This window comes from Cervus elaphus, chromosome 11, assembly GCF_910594005.1.
Source record: "Cervus elaphus chromosome 11, mCerEla1.1, whole genome shotgun sequence".
Classification (NCBI taxonomy): Eukaryota; Metazoa; Chordata; class Mammalia; order Artiodactyla; family Cervidae; genus Cervus; species Cervus elaphus.
The window spans coordinates 44,235,699-44,260,021 of NC_057825.1; the positions used below are offsets into that span (position 1 = coordinate 44,235,699).

At 36.3% G+C, this 24,323-nt stretch overlaps 1 protein-coding gene across 7 annotated transcripts in view; it reads right to left on the reverse strand.

The window, feature by feature from the left end:
• EHBP1 (EH domain binding protein 1) overlaps positions 1-24,323 on the reverse strand; it is a 427,793-nt gene that overhangs the window by 257,947 nt on the left and 145,523 nt on the right. For all 7 annotated transcript variants that reach the window (XM_043917682.1, XM_043917688.1, XM_043917687.1 and 4 more), the window contains exons 4-5: positions 21,390-21,485; positions 14,648-14,701 (exon numbers count right to left, since the gene is read on the reverse strand). In XM_043917682.1, coding sequence (XP_043773617.1) covers positions 14,648-14,701; positions 21,390-21,485 — 150 coding nt within the window. The remainder of the gene's footprint in view (positions 1-14,647; positions 14,702-21,389; positions 21,486-24,323) is intronic.

The window sequence follows — 24,323 nt, forward strand, 5'->3', positions numbered from 1 at the left end:
CAGTTACCACTGGGGAAAGGAGGAGCAGGTTAGGGTTATGGTTAAGAGATAACGAACTACTAATCACTATGTTCAAAATAGATAAGCAACAAGGATATAGTTTAGCACTGGGTATTATAACCATAATTGTGTAATACCTTTTAATAGAGTATTATCTGCAAAAAGACTGAATTACTATGCTATACACCAGAAATTAATTTAATACTATAAATCAACTATATGAAAGTGAAAGTGTTACTTGCTCAGTCATGTCTGACTCTTTGCAGCCCCATGGACTGTAGCCTGCCAGGCTCCTCTGTCCATGGAATTCTCCAAGCAAGAATACTGGAGTGGGTAGCCATTCCCTTCACCAGGGTATCTTCCTGACCCAGGGATGGAACCCACGTCTCCTATATTGCAGGCAGATTCTTTACCATCTAAGCTTAAGGGCTTAAGAGAGGCCCTGCTTCACTTGAAATTTGAGTGGGTAGCCATTCCCTTCACCAGGGTATCTTCCTGACCCAGGGATTGAACCCACGTCTCCTATATTGCAGGCAGATTCTTTACCATCTAAGCTTAAGGGCTTAAGAGAGGCCCTGCTTCACTTGAAATTTAATAACCTTATCTTTTAGGTTTCAAGTTATAAATCACCCTCAACAGAAAGTTTCCCCTCATCAATACTGGGTTAGTACTCTTGTGCACATTTAAACCCTATACTCACTTCTATTGTAGTGGTTGCCTATTTATTTCGGCAACCCCCCACCACCACCACCCCAGACTGTAGGACACTTTGAGTCAAGAGCCACATATTTTTCATTATTATACTCTCAAAAACTAGCAAATATCTGTGACATAGTATTCATTGAATAATAGTTAGTGAATGAATACGGAGAAGGCAATGGCACCCCGCTCCAGTACTCTTGCCTGGAAAATCCCATGGACGGAGGAGCCTGGTAGGCTGCAGTCCATGGGGCCGCTAGGAGTTGGACATGACTAATCGACTTCACTTTCACTTTTCACTTTCATGCATTGGAGAAGGAAATGGCAACCCACTCCAGTGTTCTTGCCTGGAGAACCCCAGGGATGGGGGAGCCTGGTGGACTGCCATCTCTGGGGTCACACAGAGTCGGACATGACTGAAGCAACTTAGCAGCAGCAGCAGCAGCGAATGAATAAGCAATTGTGAGTACCAAGACTTTAATCCAGTGAAGTTTTATATTGCTCTACCAGCTTGATCTGTAAAGCATGATTAACATCAATAAAGATAAATCTCTGCATGTTGAACTGGGACAAAAATCAAAATATCTAATCAAAAAGAATACTCAATCGCATATACATGTGATACACATGTGGTTTAGTCTCTAAGTTGCGTCTGACTTTTGCAACCCCCTCAACTATAGCACACCAGGCTCTTCTGTTTGTCCATGGCATTTCCCAGGCAATAATACCGAAATGGGTTTCCATTTCCTTCTCCAGGGGATCTTGCTAGCCCAAGGACAGAACCACTGTCTCCTGCACTGCAGGGAGGTTCTTTAGCACTCAGCCTCAGGAAGATACCCTGGAGGAGGCAATGTCACCCACTCCAGTATTCTTACCTGGAGAATGCCATGGACAGAGGAGCCTGGCGGCCTCAGTCCATAGAGCTGCACAGAGTCAGAGAGGACTGAAGTGACTTAGCACACTGAATGGCACAGGTGACAATATGAAAATAGAGCTTTGTAAATAAAACTTTCCCTGAAATGTGTTAGCTAGCACATTTTACACAGTAAATTAGTACATGAAATAAACTGTTTAACATGAAGTAGTTTAATTACTATTTTAACACAGGGTTTTTCTGCATTTACACATAGATAAATACAGTACAGTGGACTTTAGGTGTCAATCCCTGTAAGGTCCCTTCCTGCATCAGAATTTTAGAATGGAGGGTGTTAAAAAGGTAACTTGCTTTCTCCTAATTAATATAATTTAATTAAACTGACAACTTAAAAATGACAAACAGGCAAGGTGAAAATGGAAAACTAAATAGGTGTTTAAGCAAACAGGCAGTTACACAAGAATTTTGGGTTTTTGAGAATTCTGTCAGGCTCAAGGCATATATGATCATTCTTGGGCATACCTTTCTTTTTCTGTAATGCAACAAAATTGTCCCCATTATTTTTTCTTTTCTAAAAAAATATTATTTACGTATGGCTGTCCTGCGTCTTTGTTGCACGGCATGAGTTCTTAGCTGCTGTGCGTGAGCTTTCTCTAGTTGTGGCAAGTGGGGGCTACTCTTTAGTCGTGGTACGTGGGCTTCTCACTGTGCTGGATTCTCTTGTATGGAGCACAGGCTCCAGGGTGCATGGGCTTCAGTAGTTATGGCTCACAGGCTCAGCAGTTGTGTCACCTGGACTTAGTTGCCCTGTAGCATGTGGGATATTAGTTCTTGGACCAGGGATCTAACCTGTGTCCCCTACACTGACTGGCAGATTCTTTACTACTGGACCACCAGGTAAGTCCCCATTATTTTCTTTTAAAGGAGATTAAATTTTTCTCCAGAAACACAATCTGAGGTATTTCCAAGCTGGAACGACATATTAAATATTTAATCTAAGGAAAATAAAGGAGAAAAAACAGGGTGTGTGTGTGTGTGTGTGTGTGTGTACTTTTTCTGAAATTTAACCCCAATGAGAGTGAGCTGACTGACAAAGTTTCATTTAACTACTAGACATATCTAGAATACTCTATCTAATTTACATAGTCAATCACCATACAATCATATATAACAGAAAGTTGACAGGATAATTAAAAGATCAGGAAAGGCTGTCTGAACTATGTACGAGCTTTCTATTCTAAATGCAGGAGTTTAATTCTCAGGAGGTTGGAGGAAAAGCTCTACTGCTTCTAATATCAAGTTAAACACTTTTTGTATGAAAACAAGAACACATACTATTAATTCTCAAGGGAAAAAATAATTAATTTTGAACCTTAGGCTTATCAGGTCAGAAAGATGATCTATAATAAAGTCTACAAAAATTAAAAAGGAATTTTTTTTGTAGATTGATAACCTTTTCTAACATGCCAATAACTTTTAGCGAGTTTCCAAACTGACATTGTTCAAAAGTAGACTTCATTCTTTACAGAAGAAATGATACAGTATCTAAGATTAAATAATCTGGTTTTTAAAAAGTAGGGATGAAATAAGTTTATCAAAGTAGTGAAGATTACTGAAGCTGGGAGATGGGTACATAGAGGTTTATTACTCCTTCTACACCTTTTTTTTTTTCTTTTTTACACTGAAGTACAGTTAATTTGCATCCCTGGTGGCTCAATGGTAAAGAACCCTCCTGCCAATGCAGAAGATACAAGTTCAGTCCCTCGGTTGGGACGATCCCTTGGAAAAGGAAATGGCAACCACTCTAGTACTCTTGCCTGGGAAATCCCATGGCCAGAGGAGCCTGGCGGCCTCCGTCCATGGGGTCACAAAAGAGCCAGACATGACTTAGTGACTAAACAACAACACAGTTAATTGACAATGTTCATTTACAATGTTCTGTTAGTTTCTGGTGTACAGCAAAGTGATTCAGGTACATATAGAGAAACATACCTATATATACCCTTTTTCACATTCTTTTCCATTATAATTTATCAGAAGATAATGGACACAGTTCCCTATGCTATACAGTTTAAGACTTTGTTGTTTATCTATTTCATATATAGTAGTTTATATCTGCTAATCCCAAATTCCTAATTTATCCCTCCCCTCCCCTTTCCCCTTTGGTAATTGAAGTTTGTTTTGTTTTGTTTTTCAGTGTCTGTGAGTCTGTTTCTGTTTTGTAAATAAGTTCATTTGACTATTTTTTAGATTCCACATATAAGGGTTATCACATGATATTTGTCTCTGACTTACTTTACTTAGTATGATAATCTCTAGGTCCATCTACATTGCTAAGCATTTGTTTTTTTTCTCTTTTGAAAGAAAAACTAAAGGTAATTTATCAAAATATGGCTTTGTGAAATCAAGGAGATCAAGATACCAACTTGATTTTAGAGGAAGAATCAAACTTAAATTTAATATAGTCAAAAAGTCTGTAATTTTATACTGTTTGCACTGTAACTGTTTGAGCTATTATATCATCTCACTCTTGGTATAATCTTGTCAGTTGTTTGGTTGGGCAAGCAATCTTGTTCAACACAATCTAATAAAAGAAATAAAACTAAGGATCATTTATAGTACTGTCTTGGAATTAATATCCCATCCTACCCATTGAAAAGGCTTCTGAAAGTAGGATCAAATAAATGGCAATTAAAAAGACACCGAGGACTCAGATTGTCCTTCTCACTGGTCACATGTAGAAATAATAGAAAAGACCAGATATGTGGCCCCAAGAAAACACATTTTAATACCCCATAGATCTCCTCTAAGGAGGACATAGCACTTCTAGTTGATCTCTATGCTTATTAATTAAATTTATTAGGTTAACAGATAAAAACATAGAGGTCTATTGCTCTGTAGTGGGGGGCTCAATTTTTGTTTTGGTTGGCTTGGGTTTTTTTTGCTCTTCTTTTCAACGATCTCATCAGGAATAGATACTACCCTAAACTCACACATGTCTCTCTTGCCTTTATCTGATCTTTCTTTACTCTGCTTTGAATGTCTTTTTTGCATAACCTCATTTTTCCTTAAAAACTAAGCTTCATAGCTACTTCCTGCAGTAAGTCTTCCTAGACTCTGCCATCCTTTTTTCTCATCTTTCTTTCTTTACTTTTATGACACCTTTACTAGATTATAAACTTTAGGAGGACAGGTTACTTTATTCTATCAAATAAGTCTTCTTTAGTTTTTCAATGATTCACCATTATTTCATATAGCAATAAGAAAGAAAAAAACACTACCAGTTATAATTGTAGGACACCAGAAATGTAAGGTGATTTCAATTTCAGAGAAGCTAAAATGTGAGGGAAAAATATTCATCTCAGAATCGATGAAATTCTGCATGTCTTGACTCTGTATTTCAATATTAATAAAATATCATATAGAACATGCATATTAAATGTTTGCAGAATGACTGGATAAATGAATGAATTCATCCCAGATTGGCACTTTTCATTGGTATGCATTTTTTGATTCATTCAAAAAACCAAAAGAATATAAAGAATAAAAATGTTTAGACTTTAAAAATTAAGACCTATGAATATATTTTGCAGACATAGGTTCTGATTTTAGTTGGATAATGAAAAGCACCAGGAAGGAAAATTTTTTTTCTAAATATAACTATTATGGTTTCACATTAAAAAAACAAAACAAAACAAAACAGAAAAAAACCCATAATGTCAATTGCCTGAGTGAATAAACATTATTACATTATGGTAGATAAAACAGAAATATGTTGTTTGTAGTATCCATTCTTGATAATGTGCACTAATAATACGGAAATGAATTGTAAATAACAAAGCATAATTTAAAATTCAATTACAACTATTTTAAAAGTATATTCATATTGTTACTAACACAGACTATCAGATCCAGAGGTAGATATTAAAAACTAACTAGCACTTGTTAGTGGCTCAGATGTGAGCCTGCAATGCAGGAGACCTGGGTTCAATCTCTGAGTTGGGAACATCCCCTGGAGGAGGGCATGGCAACCCACTCCAGTATTCTTGCCTGGAGAATCCCATGGACAGAGGGAGCCTGGCGGGCTACAGTCCATGGGGTCACAAAGAGTTGGACATAACTGAGTGACTAAGCACAGCATAGCACTTGATAAGTAGCAGAAAACAAACTGGTTCTTAACATTGGATTAAATTTATAAGTGGAAGATGCTGGAAGTCAAAATCTGAAAACTTTAGAAAGATGAAAATATTTTAAAGTTTAATCCAAGTGAAAAGTTTACAAGTTGCCTTGTCATTCCTTTGAAATAATGGTACAGGTAACAAGTCTAGATACTAAGAGGTATAAGTGGTATAAAGGAGTAGAAAACATAAAATCCTACAATAATAAATTTTGAAACCTAACTTCCTTTCCTTTATATTTTTCTATGTCCTCTAAAATAACATTATGAAAATAGCTCCTCTTTACTGAGCTCGCTGCTTTACATATATTATTTCTAATCTTCAATAACCTATAGGGCAGATATTAACACTATCATTTTATACCTGAGTACACTGAAGCTATAAAAGATTAAATAACTTGTTCAAGGTCACAAAGGTAGCAGTGGTAAAATCACCTCTAAAGTTTTGACTTATGTATAAGTAGCTTTTTGGTCCAAAGAAGAAAGTTTGGCAAATAACTGGGAAATCTTCTCTTTGCCCAGAAACAAAAGAAAAAATAAAATGAAGGCAGCATTATCTCAACTTAACACAAAGAGGCAGGAAGGTTGCCTTGAGAAAAAATATGCAGAATTCTGGTGACTGATCAATTCTGGAATTCCATTTTGTAATATCTAACATCAGTCAAGTAATTAATCTCAAAAACTTTTAGACTGAATATGTACAATAATTAAAGACTACCTTTACTAACCTAATACATATATACTTCCCAAGTTTATCACTAAAGAAAGCAGATTTAAAACTTCTCTATGATTCTACAATTTCAAATTATTTATTTTCATTTTGCCACTATGGGAAATCACTACTGCAAAGGAGTTAAGGGCAAAGGTCATGGAGAAAGACAAGACTGGATAAAATCCTGACTTCTCAGATATATAACCTTAAGAAAATTACTTAACCTCTCTAAGACTCACTTTCTTTATCTGTAAAATAAGGTCATTAGTATCTGACTCAGAGGGTTACCACAGTGAGTAAACGAGATAATGTGCATATAGCATTTCACACAGTACCTGATATACAGTAAGGGTCCAATAAATGTGTTAGGGTAATATATTATGGAGACTTTTATGTTTTATTTGGATATTTTATACTAAGCAAAAATTTTAAATTTTAAAGATTGTGGGGTTATAACACAAAGTGCAAAGAAAATAAAGATTAAAATTTCATTTCTGAATGCTCTTTGGAGCATGCCTTCTCAGTGTTGCAACAATTTACCAAGAGATTTTCATAAAAAAATCAAACTTTAAAAGAGAAAAAGACAGACTGCTAGTCCTTTGAAATTCATTAGGTCTTCTCTATGTGATATGGAAACATATTTAAAACATAAAGCAGAGCACAATATTGTAACAGGTCCCGGCTACATGAACACAGTTTCTCTTAGAACAGAGTCAATTTCCTCATCCACCACTGAGGGGAGCTGTAATCTAGGAAAAGGTTTATATGAAACCACAAGGTTATTTTTCAACTTTCTCAAACCTTAATATATTGATTTAATAAACTCTTATTAAAATACCTTATAAACTAACTTGACAAGTACACCTGCACTCTCTTTTGGAGGCGTTACAAGAAATAATAAAGCTTATTATCTCTATGGAACCATAACAGTGGAATCTCTATTCTTCCTTGCTTTTTCTTTTTAGCACTTATTTGAGCTACAACATATGTTAACATATATTTAACATACATTACATATTTATATTATCTAACATAGTATATATTTAACACACATTTATTTTTATTCTTTCTCTCTCATACACACATACACACAAACAGAAATTCCATGAGGAAGAGATTTTTTTTTTTGCTTTATATACCACTCTATTTCCAGCACCCAGAACAAGTGTCCAGCACAAAATACATACTCAGTGAATTAACTGCTACTGAATAAATGAATTCTGGTTCATTTAATTTGAAAGCTTCAGATATATTGTAAGATGATGTCAAATAAAGTGAACTGCTACTGCCTGAAAAATGTAATGTCTACTTATCATGAATTTAGGTTTAAAAGAAAATTTCTAAGAACAATTTTTTAATCATATAGATGAGTATACAGAGATCCCATGAGAATGACTTAGTATATATTTATAGTAGAATATCTCTTAAATGATCTGAATGTCATAGAGAATTGGTCAATTAAAGGGAAAAATCATGAATATTGATACACAAACATTTTAATTTTATTTAATACATATTAACATGCTTCATTCACCAGTTTTCATGGCCTCTTCTTAAGAGGATAACTTTGTTGATCATCTTCTCATATAATCAACAGTTATAATGCATCATTAGTGTATTTTCAATCACTTATTTTAATTAATTTTTATTAGAGTATAGTCCTTTACAATGTTGTTAGTTTCTGTGGACAGCAAAGTGAATCAGCTATACACATACATACATACATACACTCTTTTTGGATTTCCTTCCCAATGAGGTCACCACAGAGCACTGAGTAGAGCTCCCTGCACTACAGAGTAGGTTCTCCTTGTTGCTGTTGTTCAGTCAGTCTCTCAGTTGTGTCCAGCTCTTTGCGATCCCATGGACTACAGCACTCCAGGCCTCCCTGTCCTTCACCGTCTCCCGGAGTTCACTCAAAGTCATGTACACTAAGTCGGTGATGCCATCCAACCATCTCATCCCCTTCTCCTCTGTCATCCCCTTCTCCTCCCGCCTTCAATCTTTCCCAGCATCAGGCTCTTTTCAAAAGAGTCAGTTCTTCACATCAGGTGACCAAAGTACTGGAGCTTCAGCTTCAGCATCAGTCCTTCCAATGAATATTCAGGACTGATTTCCTTTAGGATGGACTGGTTTGATCTCCTTGCAGTCCAAGGCACTCTCAAGAGGCTTCTCCAGCACCACAATTCAAAGGCATCCATTCTTCGGCGCTTGGTTGTTTTTATTACCCAGCTCTCACATCCGTACATGACTACCAGAAATCCATAGCTTTGACTAGACGGACCTTTGTTGGCAAAGTAATTTTTTAAATGTCTCTGCTTTTTAAAATGCTGTCTAGTTTTGTCATTGCTTTTCTTCCAAGCAGCAAGCGTTTTTAAATTTCATGGCTGCAGTCACCATCCACAGTGATTGTGGAGCCCAAGAAAATAAAGTCTGCCACTGTTTCCATTGTTTCCGCATCTATTTGCCATGAAGTAATGGGACCAGATGCCATGATCTTCACTTTTTGAATGTTCAATTTTAAGTCACCTTTTTCACTCTCCTCTTCCACCTTCATCAAGAGGCTTTTTAATTCCTTTCTGCTTTCTGCCATAAGGGTGGTGTCATCTGCATACGAGGTTATTGATATTTCTCCCAGCAATCTTGACTCCAGCTTGACTCCAGCCCCGCAATCTTGATTCCAACCCAGCATTTTTCATGATGTACTCTGCACATAAGTTAAATAAGCAGGGTGAAAATATACAGCCTTGATGTACTTCTTTCCCAAACTGGAACCAGTCCATTGTTCTGGATCCGGTTCTAAATGTTGCTTCTTGACCTGCATACAGGTTTCTCAGAAGGCAGGTAAGGTGGTCTGGTATTCCCATCTCTTGGAGAATTTTCTAGTTTGCTGCGATCCATACACTCAAAGGCTTTAGCATAGTCAATGAAGCAGAAGTAGATGTTTTTCTGGAGTTCCCTTGCTTTTTCTATGATCCAGTGGATATTGGCAATTTAATTTCTGGCTCCTCTGCCTTTTCTAAATCCAGCCTAAACATCTGGAAGTTCTCGGTTCACACACTGTTGAAGCCTAGCTTGAAGGATTTTGAGCATTACTTTGCTAGCATGTGAAATGAGCACAACTTTGTGGTAGTTTGAACATTCTTTGGCATTGCCTTTCTTTGGGATTGGAGTGAAAACCGATCTTTTCCAGTCCTGGAAAACTCCTGAGTTTTCCAAATATGCTGGCATATTGAGTGCGGCACTTTCACAGCATCATGTTTTAGGATCTGAAATAGCTCGGCGGGAATTTCATCACCTCCACTAGCTTTGTTCTTAGTGATGCTTTCTAAGGCCCACTTGACTTCACACTCCAGGATGTCTGGCTCTAGGTGAGTGATCACTCCATCGTGGTTATCTGGGTCATTAAGATCTTTTTTGTATAGTTCTTCTGTGTATTTTTGCCACCTCTTAATATCTTCTGCTTCTGTTACATCCATACCACTCAGGTTCTCCTTAGTTATCTATTTTATATATAGTATCAATAGTATATATTTGTCAATCCCAATTCCCAATTCATCCTACCTCCCTCTTCCCCACTTGGCAGCCCTAAGTTTGTTCTCTACATCTGTGTCTCTATTTCTGGGTTGCAAATGAGTTCATCTGTATCATTTTTCTGGATTCTACGTATAAGCAATTCAGTCACCTTTAAATGAAAGCAAGATGTAAGGACAAAAGAGAAATATCTGAATGCAAAATCCTTTCAGATTTTCGTAAATTTTCCCCCAATTTTTTACAGTTGCATTTTCACACCAGATTTAACAGCAGTTTCTAACAACTCACTTCTATCAACTGTTTCTAAAGCATTTTAACAGTTTTCATGAAATAATTCTTCAAACTGATAGTTCACTGGCCTAGGAAATATCTAATTAAATTATATAGTTACAACAGGCCAACAGCATTATAACAGGTCTTGTAAGGGGTCAAAAACAACTTACAACTCACTTGGGAGAGGTGTGTGTATAAGTATGTCAAAGAGTAGTAGCCTACTAACCATGTTGACACATGTGGGATTAAAACCAGGATGTCTTATGGATCGAATGGAAAGTATGAGGTAATCCATGTAAATGAAGTAGAGATTGACGAGAAGAGTTTCTACTGTAACGACATATGGATCCTTCATATACTGTCACTAGAGTTTACTTTTTAAATTTTTCTTCAATATAGTTAATGGATGCTCCTGTAATTCTGCTCTTAAAAACAATACTCCTTTAAGGATATGGAGTTTGACTAGATCATTCATTTACTCACTCCTTCACCAAACTAAATGGAGTACTGTACAGAAGGTGTTATATTAAAAAAACTGTAGTTGGTAAAGAAATAAGTAGAATAGAACTTCTTCCCTATTAAATTTACTTTGCCAAGCAAGAGCCCTGTTAGCACCTCAGAAAACTGACCTAGGTTTTTCCAGAACATAACACACATGCCCAATTCTAGTCTATCTTCCAGTTGAAAATATATTACTTTCTTTTGTTTTGTTTTAGGTTTAATTATATAAACTCATTCTTTCACATTAAATAGTTCACTATTTACGATGGCTGTCTTAATTTAAAGTATGTAACTTAGTTATGTCCTCCATCAAGTTGATGCATTTTAAAGAGTTTAGTCACAATATTCATGCTTTTCCCCATGAATTAAGAGTAAAACAATTTTACCATACTTAAGAAGTCTGGTAACTTTAACCTATGTAAATAACCTATGTAAATAATGGATACATTTAATATTTACCTTTTTCTGTTTAAACTCTTAAAAAATATACATTATGCTAGTCAAATAGGTCAAATCCCACAAATGTCTCTTTAAAAAAAAAACTGCTGTAAAAACAGGTAAAAGTCAACAATAAAAAAAATCATAAATTCATCTAATAAACTATTTGTTATTTCTTGCACTAGGCTCCTAGCAGTCATCACTATTATTGCTGTCACTATGATTAATAACTGAGGAATTGTGTGTTCCTCCCACATTCTGAATAATTTTACTTTACTTCAGATTAGCTCCTCAGCACCTAGATTTCCCTAAATTTTGACCATCTCTTTAAATATGGTGATTTTTAGTTTTTTAACACCCACAGCTGAGAAATTAGGTTTCTACTAGAAAAGCTAATATCTTCCTTTACATAAAAGGGAAGGATTTACATAAAATATTTACATAATTTATTTTGTAATAATTTACATAAAATATTGAAACCACAATTCAATATTCTTTCTTTCTTTCTAATCTGGCATAGGAAATGACTATTATAGCAACAACTGTAGGGGAAAAGAACTGTTGTGCTAAAAAAGTTCAGAATAGGAAACTTGCAATAATACTCCCATTCATTACAGAAATAATATACAGAAAATACTGAAGATATATGCCAATATTGACTTTTAAAGAAAGATATAAATTAGGGAGTTATTAACTGATTCCAAAATGACATGCTAGATAACTTTTAAATATTCATTCCCCATGAACTTGAAAACAAAAAACTTGATCTATAAAGAGATAATATTCAAAAAAGTTTATAAAAATATTCCTATTGACGGAAACAAAGTTATGGACCTAGAAAATCCCTATGATTTAGTAGAAACCTTTCATTTTATAGATGAAGAAATTAAGCCCTGAAAATAATCTCAAGGTCACCAGCTTTGAAGGCACATCAGGATATATACACAATTCTAATCAATCCAAAAGTCATGTCTTCTCTACACTAGGATATGGGAGAAAGGAAAATGCATTTTTTTCAAATAAGGAGGCAGAATGACAAGAAGTCAGAAAATCTTTCATCTATTAAAAAGCATAATGATGCCTGGGAATCCACAAATGCAGTGTTCTCTCTGCAACACAGAGTAAGGTCTCCAAAGTTTTCTGATGACACAGGAAAATTTAATCTCTAGTAAACAGTTCAATTAAAATGTTGGTTTTATAAAGTTTTTAAACAATATGAATAATAGTTAAAAGTTACCTATATTATTTTTTATTAGATTTTTGTGAATCTAATTTAGCAATAAATACTAGGAGAGAAGAAATGCTAATGTATTTTATTTTCCATTTTCCTACTATCACCATCCCCTCCTCGATCACTTTAGCAATAAATAAGCAAATCAGCTAAATAAGCTTCTGAGCTTATATATATTTTTCATAAAAAGGATACAAACATACTCTTCAACTTGAGAAACATATACTCCAATATGGAAAGGACGATTCAAAATATAACTTTTTATCTCATGATCCATTTAAATCTCACTGTCTTAATTTTAGTATACTTCTCTGCTGTGCTTAGTCACTCAGTCATGTCCAATTCTTTGTGATCCCAGGGATTGTGGCCTGCCAGGCTCCTCTGCCCATAGGGATTCTCCAGGCAAGAATACTGGAGTGGGTTGCCAACCCCTCCTCCAGGGTATCTTCCCAACCCAGGGATTGAACCTAGATCTCCTGCATTACAGGCAGATTCTTTACCATCTGAACCACCAAGGAAGCCCAAGAAATACTGTGGGGATCTTCTCCTTCTCCTGGGGATCTTTCCGACCCAGGAATCGAACTGGGGTCTCCTGCATTGCAGGCAGGTTTTTCACCAGCTGAGCTACTAAGGAAGCCCAGTATTTCTCTATTGACTTTTAAAATATTTTTATAAAATATATAACACAGAACTTAAATGATTTTTCCTAAAATTCTATAGATGTGAAAGTACTTTGCATCCAAACCTAATCTGTGGCATATAGCTTTTTTTAAAAAACTTGTATCTTTCAGTAACAGCTTATAATCTATTTCTCAGAAATTTAGAACTGCTGTGCCTCTATTCTAAGATTAATCAGATGTATAATAAGAACACCTTTCTAAACAAATATAAAGTTATTGTTTATGTATTTCTACCATTAGTTACAACCCAAAATTAACAGGCTAATTCTTTAGCACATCAAGTTAACAGAGCTATATAACAAGAGCCATAAATATTGAAAACAGTTAAAACCATCCACTGGGGAGAAGATTTTAACTCAATGAAAGCTAGCTTTTTGAGGCTGTAACCAATTTCAAGAAATACAAGTTTGTTTGTTTTCAAAACCTCAATGTTACTCCAAGTACAGTGTTCAAACCTATCACTACAGAAAAGTCAGAACTGTTAACACGTGTGAACCTTTAACAAAATGACACCAGCTTGACATCCAGCCACCAGAACTCCTTCCACTGTATTTGGACATGATCTCCCTCCCAAGCTCCCCAGATCTTTATGTCTAAAAATGGCCCAGCTACTGTTCGAAAAAGTATAAGATTCCTTTTACCACTAAAATATAAAACAAAATCACTCACAGAAAGGAAGAACATGCTGTTTTATAAAGCATGTTATAAAACTGTTACAAATATATTTTAGAACCATAATAATGATCATGACAATGATAAAAGCTAATATTCATTGCAATTATTTAATCATCACAACCCTATAAATTGATTGCTGAGAAGTTAAGAAACTTACCATAATCACAGAGCTTATAAATGGAAGATCTAGGGCTTGCAATGCATCTCTCAGACTTCAGAACCCACATATAGTTTCATTGCCTGTCTTCCCTAATCTCCATTCAATAAACATTCATTAAACAACTACTACCCTTCCTGCAAGTCACCTGGGACTCCATCATAAAATGCAAACTAACTGAAAATGATTATTAAAGTACTACTTGAGAATCCCTCAACCCAAAGAGTTAAAGCATACATTTTATTTTCAAATATTTCTAGGATCATTCATAATTTCATTCAACAAATGTTTAAAAGAGCATTTATGTTATGTGAAAAGCACCATGTCAGATGCTAAATAGATAAAAAGATGAATAAGACACGATCCTTCCCTCAAACTCCCAACAGAATACATAGAGCATATACATAATTCAGTATTGATGAGTAATTTTACTTTTATGTTTTTAACAAAAATAGTGGATTGGCCAAAAAGTTCATTTGGGTTTTTCCATAACATCTTACAGAAAACCTGAAGGAAATTTTTGGCTGACTCAATGTTCACAAATAATTCTGCTACTGGTTATTATTTCACTTAAAAAATTCTAAAAGCTACAAATCACTAATTTTTTTATAAGGCAACATTTCTTCTACCACCAAAATGACCCTTAGTAATGTATATAGTTAAAAATATGAAAGGCGACAGAATTTACAATTAGCTTACATTTTCTATGACAAATGTCCACTCTTTATCTTCAAATTCCTCTGCATGAGGATCCTGTAACACAAGCAAAACATAAAGTTGAAATACATTTTTTTAATCCAGTCAACTCAATTAGGAAAATACAAACAGCCTTGATTTTAGCTTTTTACCAACTTTTTAAAAAGGGAGGGGCAGAGAGGGAGGGGGGAGGGGGGATCGGGATGGGGAATACATGTAAATCCATGGCTGATTCATGTCAATGTATGACAAAAACCACTACAATCTTGTAAAGTAATTAGCCTCCAACTAATAAAGATAAATGAAAAAAAAAAAAAAAAGGAAGGGGCAGAGTGGCCTGCTTTTAAGAAACTTTCATAATTTATCTAAATTTAAAACATTATTTTTATTAAGAAATTCTCTATCTTACTTAGGTTAATACATATCATTATTTTCCATCATTGCATAAAGCAAGACAAAAGGAAACCATAAAAATATTTTATGACAGAGGCTATACATGGAATCTAAAAAAGTGGTACAAATGAACCTATTTACAAAACAGAAATAGAGGCAAAGATGTAAAAAACAAACTTGCGGTTACCAAGGGGAAACAGAGGGGAGGGATAAATTGGGAGATTGAGATTGAAATAGACACACTGCTATACATAAAACAGAGAACTAACAAGCACAGGTAGCTCTACTCAATACTCTGTAATGGTCGACACAGGAACAGAATCTAAAAGAGCGACTTCACGTATAGGTGTGACTGAGTCACTCGGATGTACAGCAGAAACTAACACAACATTGTAAATAATCTATACACCAATAAAAATTAATAAAAAAAAGAAACCCAGGGACAGATAACTTAGTGAGTCAACTACTAAGAAGAACTTTTTGTGCAGTGTTCAGTCACTCGGTCATGTCCAACTCTGTGACTCCATGGACTATAGCCGACCAGGCTCATTTATTAAAATACTGATATCCTTAAGCTGGAATCAAGATTGCCTGGAGAAACACAATAACCTCAGATATGCAGACACCACCACCCTCTGGCAGACAGTGAAGAGGAACTAAAAAGCCTCTTGATGAAAGTGAAAGAGGAGAGTGAAAAAGGTGGCTTAAAGCTCAACATTCAGAAAACTAAGATCGTGGCATCCGGTCTCATCACTTCATGGGAAATAGATGGGGAGACAGAGTCAGACTTTATTTTTTTGGGCTCCAAAATCACTACAAATGGTGATTGCAGCCATGAAATTAAAAGACCCTTACTCCTTGGAAGGAAAGTTATGACCAACCTAGACAGCATATTAAAAAGCAGAGACATTACTTCGCCAACAAATGTTTGTCTAGTCAAGGCTATGGTTTTTCCAGTGGTCATGTATGAACGTGAGAGTTGGACTGTGAAGAAAGCTGAGCGCCAAAGAATGGATGCTTTTGAACTGTGGTGTTGGAGAAGACTCTTGAGAGTCCCTTGGACTGCAAGGAGATCCAACCAGTCCATTCTAAAGGAGATCAGTCCTGGGTGTTCATTGGAACGACTGATGCGAAAGCTGAAACTCCAATACTTTGGCCACCTCATGCGAAGAGTTGACTCATTGGAAAAGACCCTGATGGGATTGGGGGCAGGAAGAGAAGGGGACGACAGAGGATGAGATGGCTGGATGGCATCACCGACTCGATGGACATAGGTTTGAGTAAACTCCGGGAGTTGGTGATGGACAGGGACGCCTGGCGTGCTGCGATTCATGGGGTCGCAAAGAGTCGAACACGACTGAGTGACTGAACTGAAGTATTCTGAACTCAAAGTATTACTTGAGGCAAGGTTTTCTTGGTGCAGAGGTTACAAATTATAAACATTTGGAATTTCAAAGTACTGCAAAGAATTTCATAACCTACACAAAATGACAAATCTGCTGTTGATACCCTCACCTGCCTTCCATCACCAGAGGCCTAAGAAAGGGTAACAGATCCTACAACCAAATGCAGCTTTCTTCTAAATGAGTCACACTTTAACCAAGTATTTGGCCACTTTAACCAAATATTTATTGGCTACTTATTATATAAGGAATTACAGAGGTGTTATATGGATTCAAACATAGTTGTCCTTGCTTTCAAAGACAAACACAACTAATCTAAATACATAGATGATGAATGAAATACATGACTTTACTAGAGATTAGAAGACAATACATTTCTTAGAGGAAGGAACAGGAAAAGCTTTACGAGTGAGGAAGCATTTAGACTAGGTGGGATTGTATAGGATTTCCACAGACACTAGAATAAGTAAAGGTGAAAGGTAACAGATTTTAAGACATAAAAGGAAAAGCAGTGGGATAGCATCGTAAGTGCATTTAACTTATTCAAGTTCAACTTCATGTTTTAGAGGTGGAGGAGGGATGGAGGTACTGAGCGTGAGAGTATGTGCACATAGATGCTATTCCCCTACTGTGTCTCATGGACCATATACTTCTCATAGGGAAGCTCCTTATTCATGACTGATTCCACTACAGTCTATTATTAACCTTCAGTTTCTAGTGCCACACCTGAGTTTGGGTCCTCATCACTTTGTGCCTAGGCTATTTCAAGATAAAAGTAACTGCAGCACTCTCAGTCTCTCTGCTCTCCAATTAATCTTGTACACAGATTAATTCTCCTAAACCACAGTTCTGACCATGTAAGTACCAACTAAGAGTTTTTTAATGATCCCTACAAGGGATAAATTCCAAACTCTTTCATTACTTCTTTATTTTTGTTTATTTTTCTACCTTAAAAGTATGGTGACTAGCTGCTTCTGAGGTGTCTTAAGGCAACTATGACAAATCCACACAGTGTAAATCCACACAGATAGTATAAAGACCTGCCAAAAAGGAGTTTATTTGGTGGTGATGGGCAGGGGCAGGCAGGAAAGGGTAGAAAGGAAAAAGAGGTAGTGAACTCTACTTAACACTTATTTCCCCAGCCTGGCCCTGCCCAGGTTTGTGGAGGTTTATGGAGAATGACTACTGTAAATAAAGGTTAAAAGAATTTTTTTCATGAGAGATTTAGGACCCAAACAGTGCTACTTTAGAGACCAAGTAATAGTGTGTCACATTGCTTAGGAAAAAGATATATTACTATCCTTCCTGCTTGCTCCCCACCCGGACCACTGTTGAAGAACACAGCCTAGCTCTAGTGCAACTTTTATAATAGGTGTGTGTGTGTGTGTGTGTGTGTGTGTGTGTGTGTGTTGGTCAGTCATGTTCAACTCTTTGTGACCCCATGGACTATAGCCCACCAGGCTCCTCTGTCCATGAACTTCTCCAGGCAAGAATACTGGAGAGGGTTACCATGTCCACCTCCAGCGGATCTTCCCAACCCAGGGACTAAACCCAGGTCTCCTGCATTGCGGGCAGATTCTTTACCATCTAACCCACCAGAGAAGCTCCAATAGTAGTGGTATTAGTGATAATATGAAATATTTGCAAAGCACACACTCTGCCTCAGTCATTGTGTTAAGGGTTTTAATCATCACAACTACTTATGAAATAGGTATCATTTTTATTCCTAGTTAAAAGGACAGAAAACTGAGACCTAAAAGATGTAACTTCCCACAAATAAGTGTTAAAATTATGTGCCAATTCTAGGTCTGTCTGACTTTTAGCCATGTTGTTAGTTCAGTTTTATCTCTGTGTTCCCAGGGACCTAGAAAAGTACCTGGAACACAGTAGTTTCTCAAGAAAACGTGATTAATGAATTAATGAATATATGCCTTGAAACTTAACAAATATTGAATAGCACCTTATATATGACATACATTAATTCTCAAAGTTGATAAAACATTTTTTAGAAACACAGATGAAATATTACCCATCATAGAATAATTTTAATGAGACCAAGGGTCACATCTGGTAAGGCAAAGTCACTAAAAAGATGTAAAGGAGCAACAATAATGTTCATTTTTAAGTTACTTTAAAATGGTATATCTACAAAGTTCATTAATTATGTTATTGACTAAACAAAAACATTAGTAATGAAAGTTGCTTTCACCTTGAATCAATTAAGTCTTCTTTACATCCTGCTCTCTATTCTCTAGTGTCTCTTTTATTACCATTGAACTAAGGAGAAAAAGTGAAACAGCTTAAAGAGCCATTTCCCTTCTCAAAACCCTAACAGGCTTTTTTTCATTTACCAGAAATAGCTATTTTCAAGCTAATTCAACTTTCAAAATCAAGCATGCAGGCTAAAGAAATTAATTTCTGGTTAAGTCATAGAAAAGTGAAACTTCTTGATAACTTTTTTAATAAGCACTTTGTCTATGAACACACCTCTGTTCATAGACAAAGCAGTTCTTTCATACGAGCAGTTCTTTTCTATTTTGCAAATTGTGAGACTTTACTACAAGTAAAAGAAAAGGGGAAATATGAAACAGCTTTCCACTTGAATATTTTAAAATGCTGTTCAAAAATAAGAATTAAAAATTAATATGAGAGAATGAAAAGCTATCTTGTTTTGTTTTCCTTTTTGGTTCTTCTATTACAATTCTGGGAAGATATGGAGCCAGGAAGATAAAGATATTTAAAGATATTCACTGAAGAGAAATGTGTAATACAGCAAACTGGGAAGGAGGGAATATTTGAGTTTATTTCCCTACAGACTAACATTTAAAAGACATAAAAGTTCAGTGATAGGATTTGCTGAACATTCTCATTAGTACTTGAAAACTACTTACCTCCTAATCCTCCAAGTAATACATTTCAACAGCCACTTTCAACTCAAAATCACTCAGTTAGTGCATATCCTTTGCCCAAACACATAGCTGTCAGCCATTTATCAGCTCTCTTCTAACCCCTTGTTATCTATCATCATTTTTATAAAAGTTGTTTAACTATGTCCATTCATTTGCTTTAACAATAAAAACAGACTAAATCAAAACACAGAAGATTACTTAAAAGTTTTCCTCAAGCATGTCATAGATTCTGCTGTGGTAATCTATACTCAGAGTGGTTTTTACTACAGAAATAGGCCATGTGATGTAAAACAAACCCAAAACCAAACATACAACCACCACACTCCAGGACTAAATCAGTGTGACGGGGCATGTTACCTTCTTTAGTCTTAGTCTCCTTATCAGTACAATGGAAACAATTCTAGAACTCCAGGGTTACTTTGAGAATTAAATGAAATAGTACTCTAAAGGTATTGTTGTTAACCACCAAGCTTACTATATGACTTTAGTAGGAGAGGTAGGAGCTTCCAAGGCAGCTCAAAAAGTAAAGAATCTGCCTGCAATGCAGGAGACCTGGGTTTGAGCCCTGAGTCAGGAAGATCCCCTGGAGGAAGAAATGGCAACCCACTCTATTACTCTTGTCTGGAGAATTCCATGGACAGAGGAGCCTGGTGGGCCACAGTCCAGGGGCTCATAAAGAGTTGGACACGACGACTGAGTGACTAACACACACAGAAGAGGTATGGATGGGGAGGGGTGGGAGGTTAATAACAGGCTTTTACGACAGCTGACTGAAGGCTAATAGGATGATTCTGATCTTTCCTGAAAAAAAAAGGAAGAGCAGCTACAACCTCATGTCTTACTTCTCCCTGGGCCAACAGTGTATAAATAATATGCATAATCATGTGATGTTATAATGTCAATAACAATGGTATCACAACTGTAAAACACACATAAAAGTGTTAAGAATCTTTCATAAAATAGAATATCTATGAAACACAGAGCATTTAAAAGTAGTGTCCCATTCATGGGTTAGTACATTAACATTCATTATACTGCTTTGTTCTAAATATCTCCTCAGTAGTTCCAGAGCACATCAATTAATATAATGAAATACAAAATCAAAAGTACTTTTTTACACAGTGATTTCACACTTGAAGCCATATAACTTTGCTCTACTTAGATGTCATATCCTATAGTATTTAGTGGATTTTTACAAGTTTATGTTACTAAATTATGCTCAATGAGATGTCCTCCTTCAGTCTATCCTTTTGCAAAAGTAAAGTCAACACAATTGGATTCAAAGAAGAAATAAAGCATTTGTTCCCTATGCACCACGTTCAAGAAGGCTGAAGCTGAGACATATTTGTCCCCACTATTTTTTATTTTTTGAGCAGGTAAAAAATTGGTTAGGAAAGTAATTATTCTAGTGCTTAGTTTTCATATGTGTGAGGACTATTTTAGAACATTAATAAATAGAGAAGATGTTCAAGAAAAAACATATATAAAAAAGTCAGTAAGATATACGAACAGCTATACTTTTTGGATCTGGGCTTTGAATTTATTACCAGAATTTTTATTTTAAGCTATAGTATTTATAAGCTATCAATATCAATAAAATATTTATCAAAAATCCATTTTAAATTTACCTTCCTATATTAACATCAATAAAATACCATGTATCAATTTTAAAACACATCTTGTTTTTAGTCAAACAAGGCTAACAAAATGAGACTCAGGACAAGAATTCCACAAACCTCAGTTTTCCACAGAAAAAGCACTTTAAATTCTCCTGTGGGTAGAATGTAGGAAGCAATAAAAGAAGTGTTCCAGTTGATCTTAACTGGAATAAGTTCAAAAAGACTCTCAAATTATTTGGACTTTATATACCATGAAAACCTTACATTGTTATAAATTACTGTATCTCTAAAAATAATGCCTATTAAGGTCCTTACTGCTCATTAAGGACTCAAGTGTGTAGAACAGTGAATACTGAAATATTCCATCATTTATAACAATGATTGCACAGTAAATCCTATAACCTATAAACATGGAACTTACCTTAAAAAGTGTCACAGTGATTTCAATGTTTTCAGGAACAGGCCATACGACAACCCCACGGTATGGATTTTTTATTCCAGGCTGCCAGCTATGAGCCTACCAAAAAAAAAAAAAAGTTCAACTTGAAGTACAGAAAATGCAATATTAATAATCTGCAAAGATATATTGACCCTATTTAACTATCCATTAGATCTCTCTCCCTAAAACAAAAATGATTAGTCAAATAGAACTTTTCAAGCATCAAACTTGGGCCATGACAGTTGGTGGCTCAGAAGATAAAGAATCTGTCTGCAGCGCAGGAGACCTGGGTTCAATCCCTTGGTCAGCAAGATCTCCTAGAGGAGGAAATGGCAACCTACTCCAGTATTCCTGCCTGGAGAATTTCATGGAGAGAGGAGCCTAGCGGGCTACAGTACATAGGGTTGCAAATAGTTGGACGCAACTAAGCAACTAACACTTTTATGACAGTTATATCACAGTAAGCTACAGATTACTATCTGTAAAGAAACATTTACCCTCTCCTACATACACACACACACGAAGATAGAAAAATGAGATGCCTCATATTTTCAAAAGCTATTTCAAATTTAAGGAAAATCTTATCAGCATAAATATTTTAAAATTACTTTGTGATCTCAGAACTTAAAAGTAAATTCAAATAGATAGGGAAACAATGGAAATAGTGACAGACTTTATTTTCTTGGACTCCAAAATCACTGTGGACAGTGACTGCTGCCATGAAATTAAAAGATGCTTGTTGCTTGAAAAAAAAAAGCAATGACAAACCTAGACAGCATTTTAAAAAGCAGAGACATTACTTTGCCTACAAAGGTCCATTTAGTCAAAGCTATGGTTTTTCCAGTAGTCATGTATGGATATGAGAGCTGGACAATAAAAAAAGGCTGAGCGCCAAAGAATTGATGCCTTCAAACTGTGGTGAGGGAGTATACTCTTGAGAGTCCCCTGGACAGCAAGATCAAACTAGTCAATCTTAAAGGAAATCAACCCTGAATATTTATTGGAAGGACTGATGCTGAAGCTGAAGCTCTAATACTTTGGCCACCTGATGCGAATAGCTGACTCACTGGAAAAGACCTCAATGCTGAGGTCTTTCTCAATGCTGAGAAAGAGTGAGAGCAGGAGGAGAAGGGGGTGACAGAGGATGAGATATTGGATGGCATCATCGACTCCATGAGTCTGAGCAAACTCCAGGAGACAATGAAGTACACGGAAGCCTGCCATGCTGTAGTCCATGGGATCGCAAAGAGTTGGACACAGCTTGAGCAACTAAACAACAACAACAAATCAGAGAAAAGTAGCCTTGAGAAGCTGACAAGAGCAGACCATAAGCAGGTGAATCAGATAATTTAAACACGGGAAGAGTTTTCTAGGGAGATGGACCAGCAATTGGAAAGGTGCTGAGGCAGTTAGATAATAACAAGGCCAATGTGGCTGGGGCAGAGTGGTTAAAGAGAAGAGCAGCAGAAGACAAGACTAGGGATGTCACGGAAGGCCCCGTCATACAAGGTTTGGGCAGGCCATCCAAAGATTCTGGCTTGTAATCTGAGAGAGATGAGAAGCCACTGGAGGATTTTAACAGAAGAATGACAATACAAGTTACATTTTTTTTTTAGCTCTAGCAAATCTATTTAGAATAGACTCCAGATGTTTGAGCAGACTCCAGGAGGAACAGTGAAGGACAGGGAAGCCTGGCGTGCTGCAGTCCATGGAGTCGCAAAGAGCCAGACACGACTGAGTGACTAAACAACAACCACAACCAGATGTAAGAGAGGAAACAGGGAGGCAATAAAGAAGCTACGCAATAATCCCAAGGAGAGGTGATGGTGACTTGGCTTAGGGTGGTATAAAAGCGGTATGAAGTGATCAGATTCCATATTTTTTTAATTTTCAAGACAGAATCAATAAGATTTTCTGTCTGACTGTATGAAAGAAAGTAGCCAAGGATGACTGTATGGCTTTTGCCCTTGAGCAAGTACAAAACAGGAACTGCTATCAACAGATAGCAAGATAAAACTGCAGAAGGATCAGGTTTGGAAAATCAGATTAGGAACTTGATTTTATACACATTAAATCTAAGGTGCCTATTAGATACTCAACTGTAGCTGTTTAACTAGGCAGCTGGATATACCTGCCTGGAGTTATAAATTTGGGAATCATCAGCATACAAGTGATACTTAAAGCTTAAGGATAGATGTAGTCGGAAGGGAGCGACAGGAGGGAGGAAGGGAAAGAGACAGAGAGGGAGAGAATAAAGGTTCAAGAACTGAACTTTGGAGCACAACAACAACAGGTTCGGGAAACGAGGAGGAATCAGTAAGGAAAGGTCAGTAAGTAGAAGGAAAACCAGAGGCAAGTGGTTATTATGAAAGTCTAGTGGAGAAAATATTTTAAGGGGACACGAACAATTATCTGTGCCAAATCTTGGTGACAGGTCAAGAGGGTGAGGTCTGGAAAATGACCCCTGGATTTAACAAAGCCAAAGCCATTACTGACTTCACAAGAGCCATTTCAGTGGAGTGGTAAGGGTAAACACCTGACTGGATCAGCATGGGTTCAAGAAAGAATAGGAAGAAAGACACTGAAGCTAGAAAGCACATTCAACTTCTCTGCACTATTCTGCTGAAAGAGAAAGAGAGAAATAGGTTAGTGCTAGTACAAGAAATATTGTCAGACCAGAATTTTTTAAGTAAGAGACAAGTATTTTTAGGGTGATGGGAAACACTCAGTTGAAAGGGAAATTTTAATGATGCAGAAGAGAAATAATTGCTAGAGTAATGTCTTTAACAGTACAAAAGGAGACAGACTGGCTTGTGCTGGGAGCACAGATCATTCTTCTGTAATAATAGAAAAGAAGTTAGAGTACTTGAGTGCAGACACATGTCAGGGAGCAGATTTAACACATCTGAGAGGATG